At 49.7% G+C, this 18610-nt stretch overlaps 1 protein-coding gene across 4 annotated transcripts in view; it reads right to left on the minus strand.

Annotated features, from left to right (window-relative positions):
* The window catches only part of CAMK2D (calcium/calmodulin dependent protein kinase II delta), a 156155-nt gene extending 139895 nt beyond the window's left edge, over positions 1–16260 (minus strand). For all 4 annotated transcript variants that reach the window (XM_028130220.2, XM_028130216.2, XM_028130217.2 and 1 more), the window contains exons 1-2: positions 15913–16260; positions 14526–14620 (exon numbers count right to left, since the gene is read on the minus strand). In XM_028130220.2, coding sequence (XP_027986021.1) covers positions 14526–14620; positions 15913–15977 — 160 coding nt within the window. In that variant the 5' untranslated portion in view covers positions 15978–16260. The remainder of the gene's footprint in view (positions 1–14525; positions 14621–15912) is intronic.
* Between the last annotated feature and the right edge of the window lie 2350 nt (positions 16261–18610).

Here is an 18610-nt window from a genome sequence, read left to right on the forward strand (position 1 = left end):
GACACAGCCAATTTAAACCATGACTAAATCAAGACTTTCCTGCTGGGGTGTATTTCTCTTTCCTGTTCACAAAGGGAAAATGGCCATAATTCACTTTCTTGCGTTGAAACTACTTCCATTTCTCTTATAGCCACCAGCATCTCTAAGTCCCAACGCTTTCTGAGCTACTGGTTACACGCACATGTGCTATGATGCACTTTAACCAGGTCAGTAACCAACACTTCCTACACTCCACTACATGGCACTGTCTCCATGGTAAACTCTGCACTTTGTACCTTCACTGTGTGTGTGTGTGTGTGTGTGTGTGTGTGTGTGTGTGTGTGTGTGAATAGTATTCCCTCTCCCTTAGGTATATATACAAGAGAAATAAAAACACAGGTCTACACATCTACACAAAAATCTTGGACACAAATGTTCATAACAGCATCACCTATGATACCAAAAAGTAGGTACACCCAAATGCCCATCAGCCAACGAAAGAATGAACAAAATGTGACCCAGCCACACAATGGAACTTTACTGACCTACAGCACAGGATTTAGCAGGGCCGAGCCTGGAAATATGCAAAATGAGAGAAGCCACACCAATCCCACATGACACGCAATGTGCAGAATAAACACAGCCATCCGAGCAAGCAGACCAGGACTTTCCTGGGGCGGGAGAGCAGGGGTGGGGAGTAGCTGTTCGTAAGCAGGCAGGCAGCTCCTTTCGGGATGCTGCCTTTACAGTTAACAGGTCACAACCTGAACTCCTGACCTCCCCACAGTCCCAGCCGAGGTCCCAGGTAACGTCACCACCACGAGAGCGTGCCTTTGGCCACAAACGAGGAGCTACGCCTCCGGCCCCCTGCACACCTGGCCTCCTTCCTGTCCGAAAGGTCCATGCTTCTTCCTTCCGACACAGCCTCCCCTCCACTGCCACCTCCGCCTCCCCCGGAGGCCTGGCTCCCAGGGCAGCCTGACGGCCTGGCTCCCCTACACGCCCTCACAAGGGCGCACCGCTGCTGGGAACACCGCCCCGAGGCTCGGTGTCCGCTGTCCCTGCCAGGATCACGTGCTTCAGTCCTCCTTGCTCATCACCCCAGCTACGAGGACGTTCTTTCTACTCCTGCGCAAGCTGGAGTCCCTGTGCCCCTGGCCTGAATTTTCTCCCCTGGTTTGTTGTTCCTCATCACCCCCTGGCGAGCACTGCCTCAGAGCCCTTCTCCCTTGCTTCACGCACCGCGTAGCACCGATCCGTCAGTGACCCGTCCGGCCGCTCCCACACCAGCTTTCTCCTTACTGCATCCCCAGAACCAAGTACTGCACATAGTAGCTGCTCAATAAATACTAGTTGAAGGAGGGCTGATGGTGAGATAAGGGAAAGATAAGACATGGATCACTTGGCAACTGGAGAAGCAAAGTCCACAGCCACAAAACGTCAGCATCGATACATCAAATGCATCCACGCACTGAAGACAATAGCTCCTACCCACTCTTTTTCTTCTCCAAATAAGCTTCGGTTTTATTTATCACCCACCTGGTGGATCCCTGAAATTAGTCCTGAGTGTGTCTCGATTTTTCTATTTTGTTAAAAAAGCAAGGTTTTACATAGTATCTCCATTTATTCTTTAATCCTAAGAAACAGTTGTTTTTCTTCACTCACTCAGCAAACGTTCATTAAGTAGCAGCTAGACTTCAACCCATCTATTTGCTCGGTTGGGATGAGCCTGCCTCCCGCCCGCCCTCCCTCCTACAACCACGATGTGGGGGCCAGGCCCTCCCCGTTAGGGCCCTGCTCCCCAGGCCCTGCGCACAGCGCCACGCCCCTCTGCGGCCCCGCAGGGAGCCCTCACCTGCTCCGGGCTGGCCCCTTCCTGAAGGAGTCCCACTCCCCCACCCAAGGCTCTCCGCCTTCCGCATTCTCCCCCTCGTGCTCTCGCCATCCCTCGTGGGGACTAGTCGCCAATATGCTAGCTGGACTGCCCGCCTCACAGGGGAGGGGCAGGCCTGCAGCGGTCAGGGAGGCGGCGAGGCCACGAGGACGAGCAAGCAGTGCGGACAGAAGCCCAGGCCACCGCACTGCCTCCGGGTCCCTTTCTCAAGGACCACACCCAGTTTTCAATGGCTTTGTAGACCCTTGTGCCTGAAGATACTGCTGACACCCTATCAAGCACTTCAATGTCATCTCCCCCATCAAAGCAGCTCTTGATTCTGACTTCTCAGTCTGTCACATGAGAATTCCCATCTCCCCTGACTGATCCTGGAAGCCCCCTCATCCTCCATCCCCTCAAGGGTCAGACCACTCAGTACGTCCACTCTGTGCCCGCCCACCGCCTGCTCCCTAACCTGTCCTGCCACGGGGCAGACCTTACATGGCTGTAAGCTTTCCTTCCTGATTTCCCACAGCTTCTCTACCTTTTGCCCAAACAGGGATCTTGGTTCTTCCCCGACTGCGCCCTGTCCTCCTTCCTTCCATCCACGTCTCCTTCCTCGGCCGCACGCTGCTTCAGGCACCTCCACACCAGATGTCAGGACTCGGTGCCCGAGCGCCCCGTTCCCTCCGCGCCTCCCCTTCAGCACCCGGCAATGCTGCGTCTCCTACCCTCCAGTCCAGGCCCTAAGTCTGGTTGTGGGAACTGACCACATTTTACTTTATTTTATTTACTTAATCCTCACCTCAGGATATGTCTTTATTGGTTTTTAGAGACAGAGAAAGAGAGAGAAACATCAATGTGAGAAACATTGATTAGTTGCCTCCTGCACGCACCAGAGCTGGGGATCAAACCCACAACTCAGATATGCGCCCCGACTGGGAATGAACCGAAACTTCTGGGTGTCCGGGGCGCCATTCCACACCTGAGCCGCGGGCCTGAGCGTCCCTTCTGCCGCGGGCCCTGAGCCTGCTGGGGCCCAGTGCCACGGGGCTCCCTCCTGGCGCTCCTCCTGGCGGCTCTCGCAGCACCTGCCAGCTGCCGCGCCCTCGCCCTCCCTGAGGCGGCCATCATGCAAGGCCCGCTGCTGGACGCCAAGCGGCAAAGGCACAGCTCACACAGGTGAACAGGGAGATGGAGTGCGTGTCCGTGGGGACAAAGCGGCAGATAAAATGGCTGCAGACCATTCAGGAATAAGGTTACTGACCCAGAGACCTAGCCCAATCCCACCCAGGCAATCTGCTCCGTGCTCCGAAACCCCCAGCCCCTGCCCCTCCAATGCTGCCTCGCCCAACTGCCGGGCCCTGGGGGAATGTCAGGGCGCCCCTGCAAAGGGCACCCTCGCCCACACCCACCTGGGACTCAGACAGGTGTCTCAGATCCTGCAAGGAAGGCTAAGGAAGCACCTGTGCGGCCTCACAGACGCTCCATGACACTCACACTCCCTCCCGATCCCCCAGTGGCTGCAGAGGCCTCAGGACACAGGGGCGCGGGGTGGAAAGGGTTACCCTCTGAGCCACGGGCTATTTTTAACCGGACCCTGTGCGCCTTCGCTGCATATTTCCAACACTGGTATCTCTCAATTTGGGCTTTTTCTTTGCTTCAGATATTTCCAAAACATATTTCTACCTTAAAGTCTCCTACCTAAAATAATTTCTTAAAGTTTATAAACAAGTAACAAATATTTAGTGAAATAAAGTAGTATTATTCTAAATAAACACTCAGCCATCCTTTACCATCCCTGCTCATGTCTTAGGGACTTCTCTTTGCTAAGTCACTGGCAGAATACCAACATCAGCAGGAAAAGGAAGATACGGGGCTACAGGTAACTCAGAGATGGGTTCTGTTAACATAAAACATGCTACGTATGTATTTTTCTTTCAAACAGACTTAAGGTTAACAATTCAATGGTGTTTTCCCTTTTCCTGATCATAAAGATGCATAAGACACAGGGGGGAAAAGTCAATCAAAGGAACGTTTTTTTCCAAAAACAATTTCCAAAGCACGTAAACGTGAGGGAAGTGGCCTCAGTGCCCTTTACGGGACAAACTGCTCTCGGACAGCGTTTTCTCAGTTCCGCGGGCACTGCCCTCACATCAGGAGAGGCACACTCAGAACAGCAGTGGCCTGGACTCTGAAGTTTGCTCAGTACCTGGAAGCGGGTTCCCCCAGCCGGCTTCCCACACACGGTACCACCCGAGTCACGGCTTCTGAAGCAGCAGAGGCTTCTGCTCCGCAGACGCAGCTCCCACCTCAGCTCAAGAGCACTCCGCTGTAAACACAGGCACACTGAGTGTCTCCCCTTTGAAACCACAGGCACCCAGCCCTTCATGTCAGTAAAACTAGGAAGGAGCTTGCAAATTAGCTTTTTATAGCTGCTAAGATCTTTTTAAAAATAGGGGATATTGCATGGCAGAGCCGACTGGGGAGGTCATGCACTATTTACATGGAAGAACCTTCTAAGTGAACGATATTTTTTTTCATTATTTAATAAATGATTATTTCCAACCACCAGCTCGTGCTAAATTATAAATTATATCACACAATTCATCTGACTTAAATTTTGAGCTTTTCTTAAAAAAGCATTTTTAAGGCAAAAACTGGGAAGAGTATACAAATCTTACTGCTAAAAGCTCTCGGTCCTCCATGTGCTCATGTAGCATCGTAACATGAAGTCTGGGAGTAATTTATTCATTCACTTATTGAACAAAAATCTGTGAAGGGTGCCAGGCAGTATTCCAGACACTGGGAACCCAGGAACTCCGTGAGCGAGGTGAAAGCTTCCTTCTTACCTGGGGTCTGAACAGAGACATTATCCAACAGGGCGCCGGGGGTCATCCACAAACACTTCCCTCGGGCACTGGACTGGTGGGCGATTTGAAAAAAATCTGATTATCCCCCTCCTTTATCTTCCACTTGGTCACTCGATTCTTGTTTAGACTGCCCCAGAGCTAAAGGAAACAACACGTGGGGACGATAAGAAGCTGTCTCCCTCCCTTACCCGCTGTTTATCCCCAGTGAGTCCGGCTGTACCCACAGCCCACCTACCGCCTCTCTCCAGCCGGCCTGGCTGCGCAGGACTCACCAGGGAAAGTGTGCTGCTCTCCTGAACCTCTCTGCTCAGGGCGATATCTCCATCAATCTGGTCTGGATTGGCACTTTTTACTTCCTTGCTTCTCACATTTTTTATAATACCCTCTTAATTTGTGTCTTTTCTACCAGCTTTCAATTCAAAACTGGCTATTTCCCATGCCGTTCAGACAACTCCCCCAGGGAGTCTTCCTCACCCCCAGCAAGGAGTGCTTGGCCCACACCCGCAGGCAAGCACTTCCCCTCTGACCCGCCCCCCGCGCCACCCAGAGCCCCATGGCTCCTCCCCCTGGGAGGAAGGGCCACATCCTGGGGCCTTTATTTGTCATGCACCACGTCTGCAAGCAGGTCTGCAAGCAGGGTGTCTGTCTGTAAACTGAAACGGAAATTCAGAATCACTGCCCCCACAAACGGTTTCACTGATGACATAATGTCACGGGTGGAAATGGACACAACGTTCAGGATGAAACCTGGCTACATTTATCAAGAATTCTGGAAACTCAACCCTCTAACCTATTAACTCTCTACGAATATTTCCTAAGAATCAGAAATTTGAAGACAAATTTTACTATTATATCATTTATCATAGCAAAGAACAATTTTTTAAAAAACCAGTAATACTAAACTAATATTTTACTCACTGATCTATAATTCGTAAAAAATTCAAAAAGAGAAATTTTACATTAAGCAGTACACAAAATTGTATATTTTAGTCCAATATTCTGAGAGTTACTTTTAAAAAGAAAGACAAAACATTAACAGTGATTGGGGAAATTAAACTATAAATATGTCTTCTATTTTTCTGTATTTCCCCAGATTCTGTATTTTTATGATATAATTTTTAATGTTTTTATACAAATTAGTAACAAATAATTAAGAACATATTTCAGAGGTGTGTCCAGATTGTATAATTCTCTCTATACCTAACCAATATTTATGTACAATCTTTAATATAAAAAAGCATATACAATTTGCTTAATTAAAATAAAACATTCATAATGGCTAAAGTTTCTACTAAATGGCCAAAATGTTCAGCTGAGCTAATTTTCACATACCACTTCTGCCACCATAACTACAACCTTAAGTTGCCTTTTAAAAATATGAATGGCATTTTGGAATATGAAAAGAACAGCATATTTTCTAAAACTATGTGTGTGTGTGTGTGTCCACTGAAAGCTGTAGAATGACAAAACCCCTGATTTCCAGTAACACATCCCACAAGGGAAGCCTGCGGGGGGGGGGGGGGAGCACTACACGGCAGGCGCTGCAGACACGCCACCGGGCCCAGGGCCTCCAGCTCGGAGGCAGCCGTCCCGGGCCTCCTACGGGCTCTGGGATGACAGACACAGCAGCTGTGACAGCTGGCCATACCTGCCTTCACTAAACCATCAAATCATCTCCATAAGCAAATAACAGCCATCCACTGTGTATCAAAACTCCGTAACGTATCACCAAAACCCTTTTTAAAACGAGCTTCTTTGAAACGTTAAGTGTCAAAGCAAGCACCTGGAGAGCGGATCACACAGGGAAGGAAAGTGAGCTGACACTTCATGGCTAGCGAACACCGAGTCCAGCGATTGATTTCTAATTCCCAAATTATTTCATTCTTCCCTGATGATCGATGAATCTTCGTTGTGACTCAGAGCCTCAGGTTCCTCTATTTAAAAATGGAGAAAGCACTCTCTACCCAGAGGGCGTGGTGTGGATTAAATAGGACAAAGTGTCTTTAAGTATATACCTGTTGCTTAGAAGGTTCTCTTTAAAAAATGACTAATAACACTTATATTTTATTATTATTATTACGATTACGATTATTATTATTGATTTGGTGGTAATAAAGTCCCCAGAAGTTAGAGGGAGAATGCGGTGTCAGAAAAGAGCTAATGAACTAAAGGAATCAGTAACGCTGTTGCTCTGTGTGTGACTGTGATGATGCTGAAGACAGTAAGAAGCAAAGGCAAACAAACAACAAACAAAGCTGACTTTCCCCCTCAAACCCCCCAGTCTCCCCCTCCTGGAGAGACAGGTGCTGGCAGACAAAAGGTCTATGAATTCACCTTAAGAAGTATTGTTATCTCTACCTTCACGGGAATCATAGAATTCTGTCACCTAAAAATGTCCAACTTCATTTAAAATTATTTAATTCTAAAAACAACTTTATATAGATAGTTGCAATAAGTTTACCATATGAATAAAATAACATTTTCATTACAAGCAGATATTAAAGCTATTTTGAAAAATCTCTCCAAATTGTTTAGTTGCATGTGGGTACTTGAACACCAGCTTTGTTGTGGTTTAAATTTGTATTTCAGTCCATATGAGATGAGAGCCTTCCTCCGTCTCTCTGGGCAGAAAGAATCTCACCTCCTTTGAAAACCCACAGCACCTGATTCAGGCCAGTCTCTAGCACCTAACAGGAGAGCAGTTAGGGCCATCAAGCCGGCAGGGGAGCAGTTAGGGGCATCAGGCAGGCAGGAGAGCAGTTAGGGGCATCAGGTAGGCAGGCAGGTGAGTCTTTTTGGTAGGTAAGCCTTGTTTTCCCTAACACTTTGCCCTTGTAACCATTCAATATCTATATATACACTAGAGGCCCGGTGCACGAAATTCATGCACAGGGCAGGTGACGTCTCCCTTAGCCCAATCTGCACCGTCTCCAATTTGGGACCCCTCAAGGGATGTCCGACTGCCCGTTTAGGCCCGATGCCACCGGGACCAGGCCTAAATGGGCAGTCGGACACCCCTCTCACAATCCAGGACTCCTGGCTCCCAACTGCTCGCCTGCCTGCCTTCCTCATTGCCCCTAACCGCTTCTGCCTGCCAGCCTGATCACCCCCTAATCACTCCACTGCCAGCCTGATCGACACCTAACTGCTGCCCTACTGGCCCGATTGCCCCTAACTGCCCTCCCCTGCTGGTCCGGTCACCCCTAACTGCCCTCCCTTGCCAGCCTGGTCGCCCCTAACTGCCCTCCCCTGTTGGCCTGGTCTCCCCCAACAGCCCTCCCCTGCAGGCCTGGTCCCCCCAACTGTCCACCCCTGCTGTCCCAGTCACCCGTAACTTCCCTCCCTTGCCATCCTGGTTGCCCCTAACTGCCCTCCCCTGCCGGTCCAATCGCCCCTAACTGCCCTCCCCTGACGGCCTGGTTGCCCCTAACTGCCTTCCCCTGATGGCCTGGTCGCCCCTAACTGCCTTCCCCTGACGGCCTGGTCACCCCCAACTGCCCTCCCCTGCAGGCCTGGTCCCACCCAACTGCCCTCCCCTGCAGGCCTGGTCCCCCCCCCAACTGCCTTCCCCTGCAGGCCTGGGTCCCCCCCAAACTGTCCTCCCCTGCCGGCCCAGTCACCTCTAACTGCCCTCCCCTGCAGGCCTGATTGCCCCCAACTGCCCTCCCTTGCAGGCCTGGTCCCTCACAACTGCCCTCCCCTGCTAGCCCGATCGCCCACAACTGCCCTCCCCTGCTGGCCATCTTGTGGCGGCCATCTTGTGTCCACATGGCGGCAACCATCTTTGACCACATGGGGGTGGCCATCTTGTGTGTTGGAGTGATGGTCAATTTGCATATTACTCTTTTATTAGATAAGATAAAGAGGTAATATGCTAACTGGTCCTAATGGTGTTCCAGTCAAGACCAGTCAACAGGCAGGAGCTGGTGGGAGGGGACTTCCGCCCCCAGCGCAGGCGCGCACAGGCCTGCCCAGCGCTAACGTCACGCTGATTTGGAGGAGGAGACCGCTCCCAACACAGGCACCCGCAGGCAGGAGCTGCTGGGTGGGGACGGAGGCGAGGACTTGCACCACCAGGACATGAGGCTGCCGCCGGGGGCGGCCTCCCTGGTGGAGGCGCGCGTGGGCCCGTGGCACCGCCTGGCCCAGAGGGTGGTGTCAGGATGGGTCGTGGCGGCCCCCCTGCCCTCCTGGCAGAAGCACGGCCAGGCCCATGGCGCCGCCTGGCCGGGAGAAGGGGCATCATGACAGGGGCGGGGGCGGGGCCTCGGCAGAGAGCTCTCAGCTCTCCTGTGCCAGGCTCTGAAGGTGTGGAGAGGAAGGGAGAGCACATAGGCAGTTAGGGGGTTTAGGCCAGGAGGGGAGAACAGTTAGGGCCATCAAGCCGGCAGGGGAGCAGTTAGAGGCATCAGGCAGGCAGGAGAGCAGTTAGGGGCATCAGGTAGGCAGGCAGGTGAGCGCTTAGGAGCCAGTGGTTCTGGATCGCGAGAGGGATCCCAGATTAGAGACGGTGCAGGACAAGCTGAGGAACCCCTCCCACCCCCCGAGCATGAATTCCGTGCACCGGGCCATTAATTTATTAAATAAAAACACGTAAAGTAAGGTCACATATGTGACTGTGATTAGTAATCTATAAAGTAGTATAAAATATAAGTTACTACTAAAAAGGTATTACATTTTAGACTAAAAATATTGCTAGATACTCCATTTAATGTATCAGCGTTAAGTGAAACGACCTTAAAAATGTTAATACACCTCTTATGTAAACAATCATTAATTCATTGCCAATAATTTTTTAAAACCTTGTACACATTATACTCTACTAAATGGAGAGAGAAAGACGTTTAAAAAAATACCAACCCGTCCCAGAGACACCAGCAGGGTGGCTGCCTCAGTATCAGCCAAGGAAGACTGTCAAAATTAATTAAAATTCCATTTAACAAAAGAAATTAAATGCCCAAGAAAACACTACTATGTGCTTCATAGCAACTCACAGTTAACATTAAAAGAACTATAAAAAGGAATTCCTGAATTTTACGTTTTACATTGGGCTGATTCCGTGTGTCAATGGGAACGACAAGTACCGATCTCACTGTATACCAATGAGGTTCCCAGGCGCTCAACTCTCACCACAGAATCTGCCAGACAGAAGCTGACCCTGGTTACTGGGGCCAAAGCCAGGTACTGACAACCACAGCTTTGTTAGGTCTGCCTTATTTAATTGATGCTGGAACACAGAAAGGATTTTTATTATTTCCTAGAAATGTAGATACACACTTTCATTTTTATTTCCTAATTGGTTTTTTAATATCAATAATATTCTCATTCACCAAAAGAGGAAAATAAAAGTCTAATTCAGGGCCTATGTGAGAATGGAAATACAATTAAACATAACTAAAGGACACAACATGATAAGGATGATACATGCCATTTTGGGGAACAATAATTGAAGAGTTGTAGAGATTCTATGAACAAAAATAAAAATGATTTACTAATTTTTCTTAAAACACTGTTGGAGCCAAGGAACTTTAAAAAATATTAATTTGTTTAACGAGTTCTAAATAATCAAATCAATAACTGATATTCAGAACAAGTTGACTCATCTATCATCTCATCTATTTGTACTTCAAGACAAGTAACCACGGGCTGAGAAATTACATAATTTCTGGACTATCTAAATGCCAAAATAAGGAAAAAGTAATAGGAGTTAGTTAATGACATACCTATTATAGCATAACAAAGAAACTTCAGAACATATATTCAACCTTCAGGTTTCAAAACTGAGACCTAATTCTGTGTACATGGTCAAGTAGTTTTATAAAGGCATCAATATGTAGGAATTAACAAAAGTAGCAACATCAAAGACTACCGACATGATTTAATTGCATTATGTCTGAAGATTTATAGAAAAATAAAATTTGAAACCCTTTTCTAACTTCCATAGCAGAGTAAAGGTAACTACTCTTATCATAGCATAATTATTTTAAGCTTCCATTGGAATTCATTATATTTAACAAAAACAGGGACTTCTGGCACATCACACTCTGTCATTAGTGGTTTCTAATGATCAAAAAATACAACGGGAGACGCACATCAAGTCACCACGACCATAAAAACCTTTCAGCCGGAGGCTTTACAGTGCAAATCCCACCCTTGTCCTGTTTCTAAAGACACCGTCATTGGGGCCACCAGCCACCAGCTCTGACCTCAGCACTGCCCTGGGGACCTCCCAGAGCCGACAGCACCTCACAGTGACAATCATGTCAAAACAGACAAACCATCAAGAGGGCAAGCCACATTAGCACTACCTAAGTACTAGCCTAATGGTTTGGGATCAATTGACCACATGATCTAATTTCTAATTCTCATGGTAAAAATATGAGATAAAATCCAAGTACCACTACCTAGCATTTACCAAGCATGCTTTCTATTCCTATCTAACACAAAACTTCTTAGAAGACAGAGATTACATATAAAATATCAGATGCTTGAGACATTTCTACATTATTTATTTTTATTTTTTTAAAGATATTTTTGTTGATTTCAGAGAAGAAGGGAGAAGGAAAGGGAGAGAGAAACATCAATGATGAGAGAGAATCATGGATCGGCTGCCTCCCCACTCTGGGGATCGAGCCCACCACCCGGGCATGTGTCCTGATCGGGAATTGAACCGTGATCTCCTGGTTTGTAGGTCGACACTCAACCACTGAGCCACACCAGCCGGGCTACATTATTTATTTTTAAAACAAGCCAAATTATATGAGTGTACTTCTCTATCTGATCAGAATTGCATGAGGAAGCCCTGTGCGCAGATGTTAACGCAAAAGAAATGAAATTCTTCAGGACTCTGAGTCTCCCAAATATGGTGTGTGTGACCAGCAGCTGAGAGGAAGGTAGCTGAGAAGGTCTGCTGGAAACCCACCGAGACCCACGGAAGAACGCCGGGGGACGGGGGCGGGGTGTGCAAATCTGTGCAGGAATGCAGCCACATTTTTGGCAATTCCCCTATGGTCTTGGATGACAATCACTGACAATGGCCTTCTTCTTCAGTTGTAATGTTATATTTAAAGAACATTATTTTGGTTGAAGGACCTGTCTGGTTGGTCTTTAAAACTAATAGGTTTAAAACTCGGATTTACAAAGGTTTGTGGCATTTCAAATGAAACACAAATTTTTACCAAAAAAAGTTGTTATGTGCCACAAAAAACACCATATGCACCCCCGAAAAAAACAAAAACTTTAGCATGCTATTTTGCATTTCATCCTACATTTCCCTTTACATAAAACTTTTGTAATAGTAGTGTTTTAGGATCATTATATTCTGGGAATGGAGTGTTTTTAAAGGAGAACTCGTCTTTTAAAGCATATGCTCTGATACACTCTTTACAGACAACTTCACACCCCAACGTGCTTGTTCTGAATAAACGAGGTACCTCCCTCCTTTCCACTCGATTTAAGAACCAGGTCTGATCCTGGTCACTCTACCAAGCCATCCTGTGTCCTCCAGGAGGCTGTGGCATGTTACACTACAAACAAAAGCATGGTATTTCTCCTCCCCACGGTTATAATCTAATATGGGTATAGATTAAACAAATGTATACATTCAAAGGCACAAGTAATTTATAACCAGTTCAATTGTTTTGACAAAATAAAATAAATTAAACTTCTTGAAGTAAAGGACTGTAATATTTTCAGGTGAGCAATAATAATAGATAAAATTGACACAGCACTTTGCAATTTAAGAAGTGACTCTCATACAATTCACTGAATCCTCACAACAACCTATGATACTGTCTAGGCATCCTCCCCTCCAATTTTATTGGTGAAGAACCTGCAATCAAAATAATATAGAAACTGACGCAGTTTTACCTATTAAGTAGTAGAGCCTAGAAGCAAATTGGGTTCCCACAGTCAATCAGGGCCGCCACTGCCTCTCTGATTGACCTTCCTCCAGATATGTCACCTCACTAGCTGCTTACCACAACCCACAGAGATAACAGCAGCTAACCGCCACTCCCAGCCGGAGCAGTCGGTGGTAACTCATGACTCGTCACATGCCCCACAACAGCAAGTGTTCTAGGCTTACCCCGTTTTCAAGGTGAGGAAACTGAGGCTCACTGGAAGGAAGGAAGTGCCCAGGAGCAGCTAGCAGGCAGGGGAGGGAGACTTTACAACTGCAGCGGGTTAAAGCCAAGCAAGAGCCGCCCGCAGCCCGAGGAGAGGGGAGGAGAGCAGGAGGCCGGTCTTCCCGTCCTGCACCCACCACCTCTCCGGAATGAAGGATGAACGTACCTGGGACAGCAGGGAGCGTGCCTCCAGGAGAGCAAGGAGGCTTGGGGTGCAGACTGCTCTTTAAGCAGAGGATGGGCAGGGAGGGGGCAGGAGCTGGGGAGGAGGCGGGGGAGGCAGAGGAGAGGAGAGGAGAGTGCAGTCAGTGCGTGTGAGCGGACAGGGCGTCTGCCTCTCAGCGTGGGTCAGGTGGATGAAGAGGGCGGCTCCCATTCGAGAAACAGCTAAGTGAAGCAGTGTCCGCTCTGAGAGAAGTCAGCCCCTGGAACTCTGGGGGCGCAGGAGGAGGTGGCCCCGCACGGAGAGGTCGGCCCTCCACACTGTTTAACAACTAGAATGTCCTTTCCGGCTGAGCAGCTCCCCTCCCTGCCGAACACCCTCCTGTGGGAGCAGCAGCAGGAAGGGAGCAGCACTGAGCCCAGTGCTCCCGCCCTCCGCTGCCTCTGCCCCGGGCCTGGGCCTGCTCAGCCCAGAGGCTCCTCAGAATCACAACAAACCCCACGAACCAATACGCTGCAATGCCAGCCTGCACCTCCAGTCCACGGTAAGGCGGGTTCGCAACAAATAAAGAAAATCTTGACAGACACCAAACACAGTGATGCCAGAGGCCCAGGCAGCAGCACTTTTCTGACGACAAATTAAACCTTAATGGAATTTCTTTTCTTATTACTTAAAATAAAATAAACCAGGTCACTGAAATTGGCTTACACTATGGCATTTTGTTCATTTTCATTTCACGTTTCTTTCGTTAAGCCATCAATTCCCATGGCAATACCGTAGCCACAGTCTCACAATAGCTGGGTGCCTCACATTTCAGGGAAGCTCTTTCGCATGAGTTCAAAGAAGTAACACGAGTGCAGGGAGGGCGCTCCAAGTTTCTTGCTTATGTCAACAGCTATTCACGAGCATGAATTATCTCTGGGCTACTAAGCATGTGCAAACTACATTCCGGGTCTGTGAGCAATCTCAGTGCGAAGGCCAAGGGGAGGTCTGAACTGCACATGGAAATGTCAAAACTGGCTGAACTTCCTAGAATACAGCAGTCAAATTTTTCCTCCCAAAGCAATGAGTGTTAAATATACCTTGATGAATTAAGTTCAAGTGTAACTACAATTGAAATATATGAATCAACTGAGCTCTGACCTATTTTTCCTCTCAAAAGCAAAAGGAAACAATGATAGTTGTGAGACTTACATTTTTTCCATTCCAGTGGTTTTTGAAAGTTATTTCACAGTAGAGCTAAAGGCAAAATACCTTTATTTGCTTTGAAATATAGTTATTTGTGTTATTGCTCATAGGACAGTAGAATTTTTATAAAAACTTGTTAAATTGTATTTGCTCATTTATTTTTAAACTGTACAGACCAAGAGGTGTTCAGAAAAGAACTAATCTCTGTACGTGACACACGCCCTAAGTCTATAATTCAGCTGCAAGGACGTGATGTACTTGCAAGAGAGCCCAGTGGCCTGAGAAACACAAAGGTAGCGGCAGGCACCGTGGGAAACACCTACCCCTGGCAGACAGCTTCTTGGTGTTGATGATTTTGGCAGCGTATTCTTGACCAGTAGGGATTTTCATACATCTTCTCACCACTGAGAAAGCCCCCCTGGAAATAAAAAAATTCCCAGGTCATCTCTATAATCCGCTCTGATAGTTACTTAAAAATTACAACATTTTGTTGAATGTACTGAATTTTCAAATATCAGTGCACTATGGTAATATCCAGAAAATGACCCACTCTTCCTGGAAGCCCAGACCAGCCTTGATGCTGAGAACAGAGTAAATCTCATTTAACTGGGAGCACACATTATTAATCAACAAAACGACAGGGACTGCCCCTGAAGAGGCTCGTGTCTGCACAGGAAACAGGAAAACCTTGTACAGTGCACACTCACACCGCACCAAATGCTCCAGAAAACCCTGCAGGGAGCGGAGCTGAGGAAGAGCAGCAAAAATCTGCTGCCTATTCATCCTGGAAAGAAAAAATTAACGTGGCTCCAAGTGAGCAAAGATGGCGATGGTTTTCATTAACACATAAATCTTGGGAACATTTGTGTGGTTTAAAAAACCCTGGTATGGTGATTTCTCTGTGCCTGTTTTGGGTTGGGGAGGGGAGAGATTTGAATTAAGCTGCTCTTCCAGCATATTCTCCATGTTTTAACAACAAACAACGCACAAGCATGTAAGGATAGCAAGTTCATTCCATTTAAAAGGTATTTCCATTTCCTTTAATTCAGCTGCACGCACATCGTCATACACCGCACCCTTCCATCGGTAATAGCGAGAACAGAGGCGGAGGACTGGGTTTGGGTCAGATGTTGCATAAATCATACATCAGCATCCGTGTCGCCCTGGGTCCCTGCGCACAACCTGACCCTCAGCAAATCCCGTGCCTCGCTGCACACCTCCAGCCCCTGGGTCCCCGCGCGCGGGCCCGGGCAGGTCCCGGTTCTCTCCCTGCACATCTCCAGCGGTCCGCCGGTCCACGCACCGCTAGGCCACCCTGGGGACACCACGACGTCCAAAGGCCGCGTGTGGGTCCTCTGAGGAAGGCGGGGATGCGCGCGGGCCTGGGAGGGGGCGGCGAGGGTCACCGGGACAAGGGTGACAGTGGCGCGGGGCAGGGTCTGCCTTGCCCGAGCCCCTCTCTGGACACGGAACTGCGGGCGTCAGTAACACGGCACTGCGGGGGCAGCGCGTCCCCGTTCGCGCGTGGCCGCCCCACGGGCTCCGGAGGCATCTCCGCCTACAGAGAACGGTCTACAACTACGGGTTCCGCGACTGCGGGACCGCCGGCTCCGGTGCGGACGGGAGGGCGGGGGCGTAGGGGGGCAGGGCGCCTGGTCCGACCCGTCCCCGCGGAGAGCACCCTCCCGGCCTCCCCGGCGCCGCGCTTACTTTCCGAGCTCTTCGAAGAGCTGGTACTCGTCCGTGAACCGGGTGCAGGTGGTGGTGGAGGCCATCGTGGGGCCGGGCTGTCCCCGGGCCCGCTCGCTGCCCGCGTCCGAGAGTGGCCGCCCGCCGGATCGCGCGGGGCGGGGGCGACCTCAGCGGGCTCCTGCTCCTCCGCACGGCCTGCGGCCCCTCCGCACGCCGCACCGTCCCTTTCCCGCCGCCCTCCCGCCGCAGAGGCACAGTGTTCAGGAACCGGGGCCGGGGAGTGGAAAACAGCCGGCGCGCGGCGAGACGCGAGCAGCCAGCAGCTGCGACTGATCCTGGGCCCGCGGGCGGGGCGGAGGCGCGCGGCCCGGGGAGGAGCCTGGGCGGGGTTCCATCGCGGGGGGCGGGGCCGTGGGCGGGATCCGGCGGCAAGGGGCGGGGCCAACGCAGAGGGCGGGCGGTGGGCGGGGCATGACGCTGGGGCGGGAGGCTGGAGGGGCACGTAACCACTGCCTCCCGCCTCGCGGTCCCAAAGGCCCTCGGCGGCCCCAGCCCGCCCCCTCTGCGGTCAGGCCGCCCGCGTGGGGAGAGGCGGGGATGGGCCGACCGGCCTCGGGACTGGGCGGCGCGTGACCGCGGGGGCGGGGGCGGGGCCCCGCCGCGAGCGAGACCTCGTCGGGCCGGGCCTCCCTTCCAGGACTTTCCCGGCCTCCACTTTCCCGCCTCCTCCAGGTGGGGGTGCTCACACTCGGGCAGCCCCCACAGGGGTCGCCTTCGGCCGTCACGGTAGCGGAATGAAGGCAAAAACACCGCCCCCGGCCACACCTTCGCTCCTGAGGGACGCTCCGACCGTTCCGAGAGGAAGGCGGTTCTCGCGAGATTTCCGCGCTGCTGGAGGGGCGGGGCCTCTGGGGGCGGGGGAGCGGTTACGCACCCGGTAGGCTGACGTCATCCACACTCGAGAGCACGCCTCACGCGCCCCCCCCGCTAAGAAGCAGAGGGGAGGTCACGGGCCTCCCAGGCACGCTCTGGGCTCTGCTCGGTGGTACACGCGTGTCCGGCGTGAATGCTGATCGTGAGCCCCCGGCTGCTCCTTAGCATGCGTGTCATTGTTTACAGTAAAAGGCGAGAAGAATAATCGTGCGCTACGTGGAAACAGTGGATAAGTTCGGACTGCGAAGGCAGCCCTTGGCCTTCCCGCAGGCCGTGCCCTTAATAAGCTGTAACATTGAAAGGTAGGCTAGACATGGAGCTAAGGCTACAGCGTTGTGAGCGGTGGTCTGTTCCTTCTGTTTTACTGCCTTTTGCTCGGCAGCACCCACAGGGAAACCTTGTGACTCCATCGCTCATTTGTTCACCCTTAGCCTTACATCATGGACTCAGAATTCACAGCTGGGAGAGGCACGGTAACAGGGAGAATCTAGGATTGAAAGGCAGTGTGGCTTGCACCCAGGGGCTGCTATTGTCCATATAATTCCCTATGCCCCCATTTTGGACATGTTAGACTGCCAATAACTTGAGTTCTCAAAAGGTTCACAATTTTTAAGGCTTACTGTAACAAAATTGAACTTTATGCATATTTTGATTACCAGCCTTAAAAAGTAAATATTACACTGGTACGAAAGAGGATGATACCAAAAACTACATAAAGGGAAGAGACAGGGTGTCTAAGCATTAATAGTGGGGCTATAACGTGGGAGAAACCCCTACCAATTCGGTCTAGGTTAAAGATGTTTAATATATGGCGTAAATATTTAGCAAGATGGTTCCAAGTTACAATGCAATGATTTCATAGTCTCTGAATCTAAAAATGAAACAAAAAGTAAAATTAAGACAATAAATCAAGTTATAACATTTTACAACTCTGGGGAAGAAAATTGTTTTTTAAATACTCACATAATGAGGTCTACATAATTACAGTATTTATCTCAGTTCCTTAAATTACTGGTAATTGTAAATGGTTATGACAATAAAGGAAACATAACTGAGTTTTATAGTGATGTATTAGTAGACAACCAATGTGTACTTTTTTAAAGCAAGCACTGTCTACTCAGTCTGTGTTTGCTCTGGTCCTTGATCTACTGTATAGACTCTATATTAGTACATATAGAGCAAGAGCGGAGGGGACTTTCGGAACAACTGTTGACAAATCAATCAATATGGAGTCACTGTCAGCCATGACTGCTTATGCCAAGTGCTATGTCAAGACTGAGGCAATGGCACATAAAGGGGACGCTCTTAGGAGGGGCCAGGAATGCCCCAAACCATAGGTCTGAATGCTTGGATAGGGAATCCGTCTGGACACTGATACAGGTAGGGGCAGAAAAGGAGTGTGGGGACCAGGGATGATTGTAAGAAGTATTAATGGTGCTCTGTCAGCAGTGACTGTGATGTTCTGGTTAAAGAAGGCACATTCTAACCTGGCTGGGAGCTGCCTGTCATCATGGGAAGATCAACAACCTTGTTGCAGAAACCAGAGCCACCAGCCCTTTGAAGATCCCCAGCACTTTGAAGACACCCAGCCTTTGCATACCCACAGGCCTTTGCACACCCACAGGCCTTTGCAAATCTCCAGCTCCCATTACCTGTAAAATGCCCCTTTGGTGTACCCTTTTGCCTACTTCCCCAAGTAATCTTTGTCCTACCCCATATGAGCAGCCGGCTTATGGGGGTGCAGCACAGATGTCTGTGGGTGACCTGCTGCTCCCCCTGCTAC

This window comes from Eptesicus fuscus, chromosome 6 (assembly GCF_027574615.1).
Source record: "Eptesicus fuscus isolate TK198812 chromosome 6, DD_ASM_mEF_20220401, whole genome shotgun sequence".
Taxonomy (NCBI): Eukaryota; Metazoa; Chordata; class Mammalia; order Chiroptera; family Vespertilionidae; genus Eptesicus; species Eptesicus fuscus.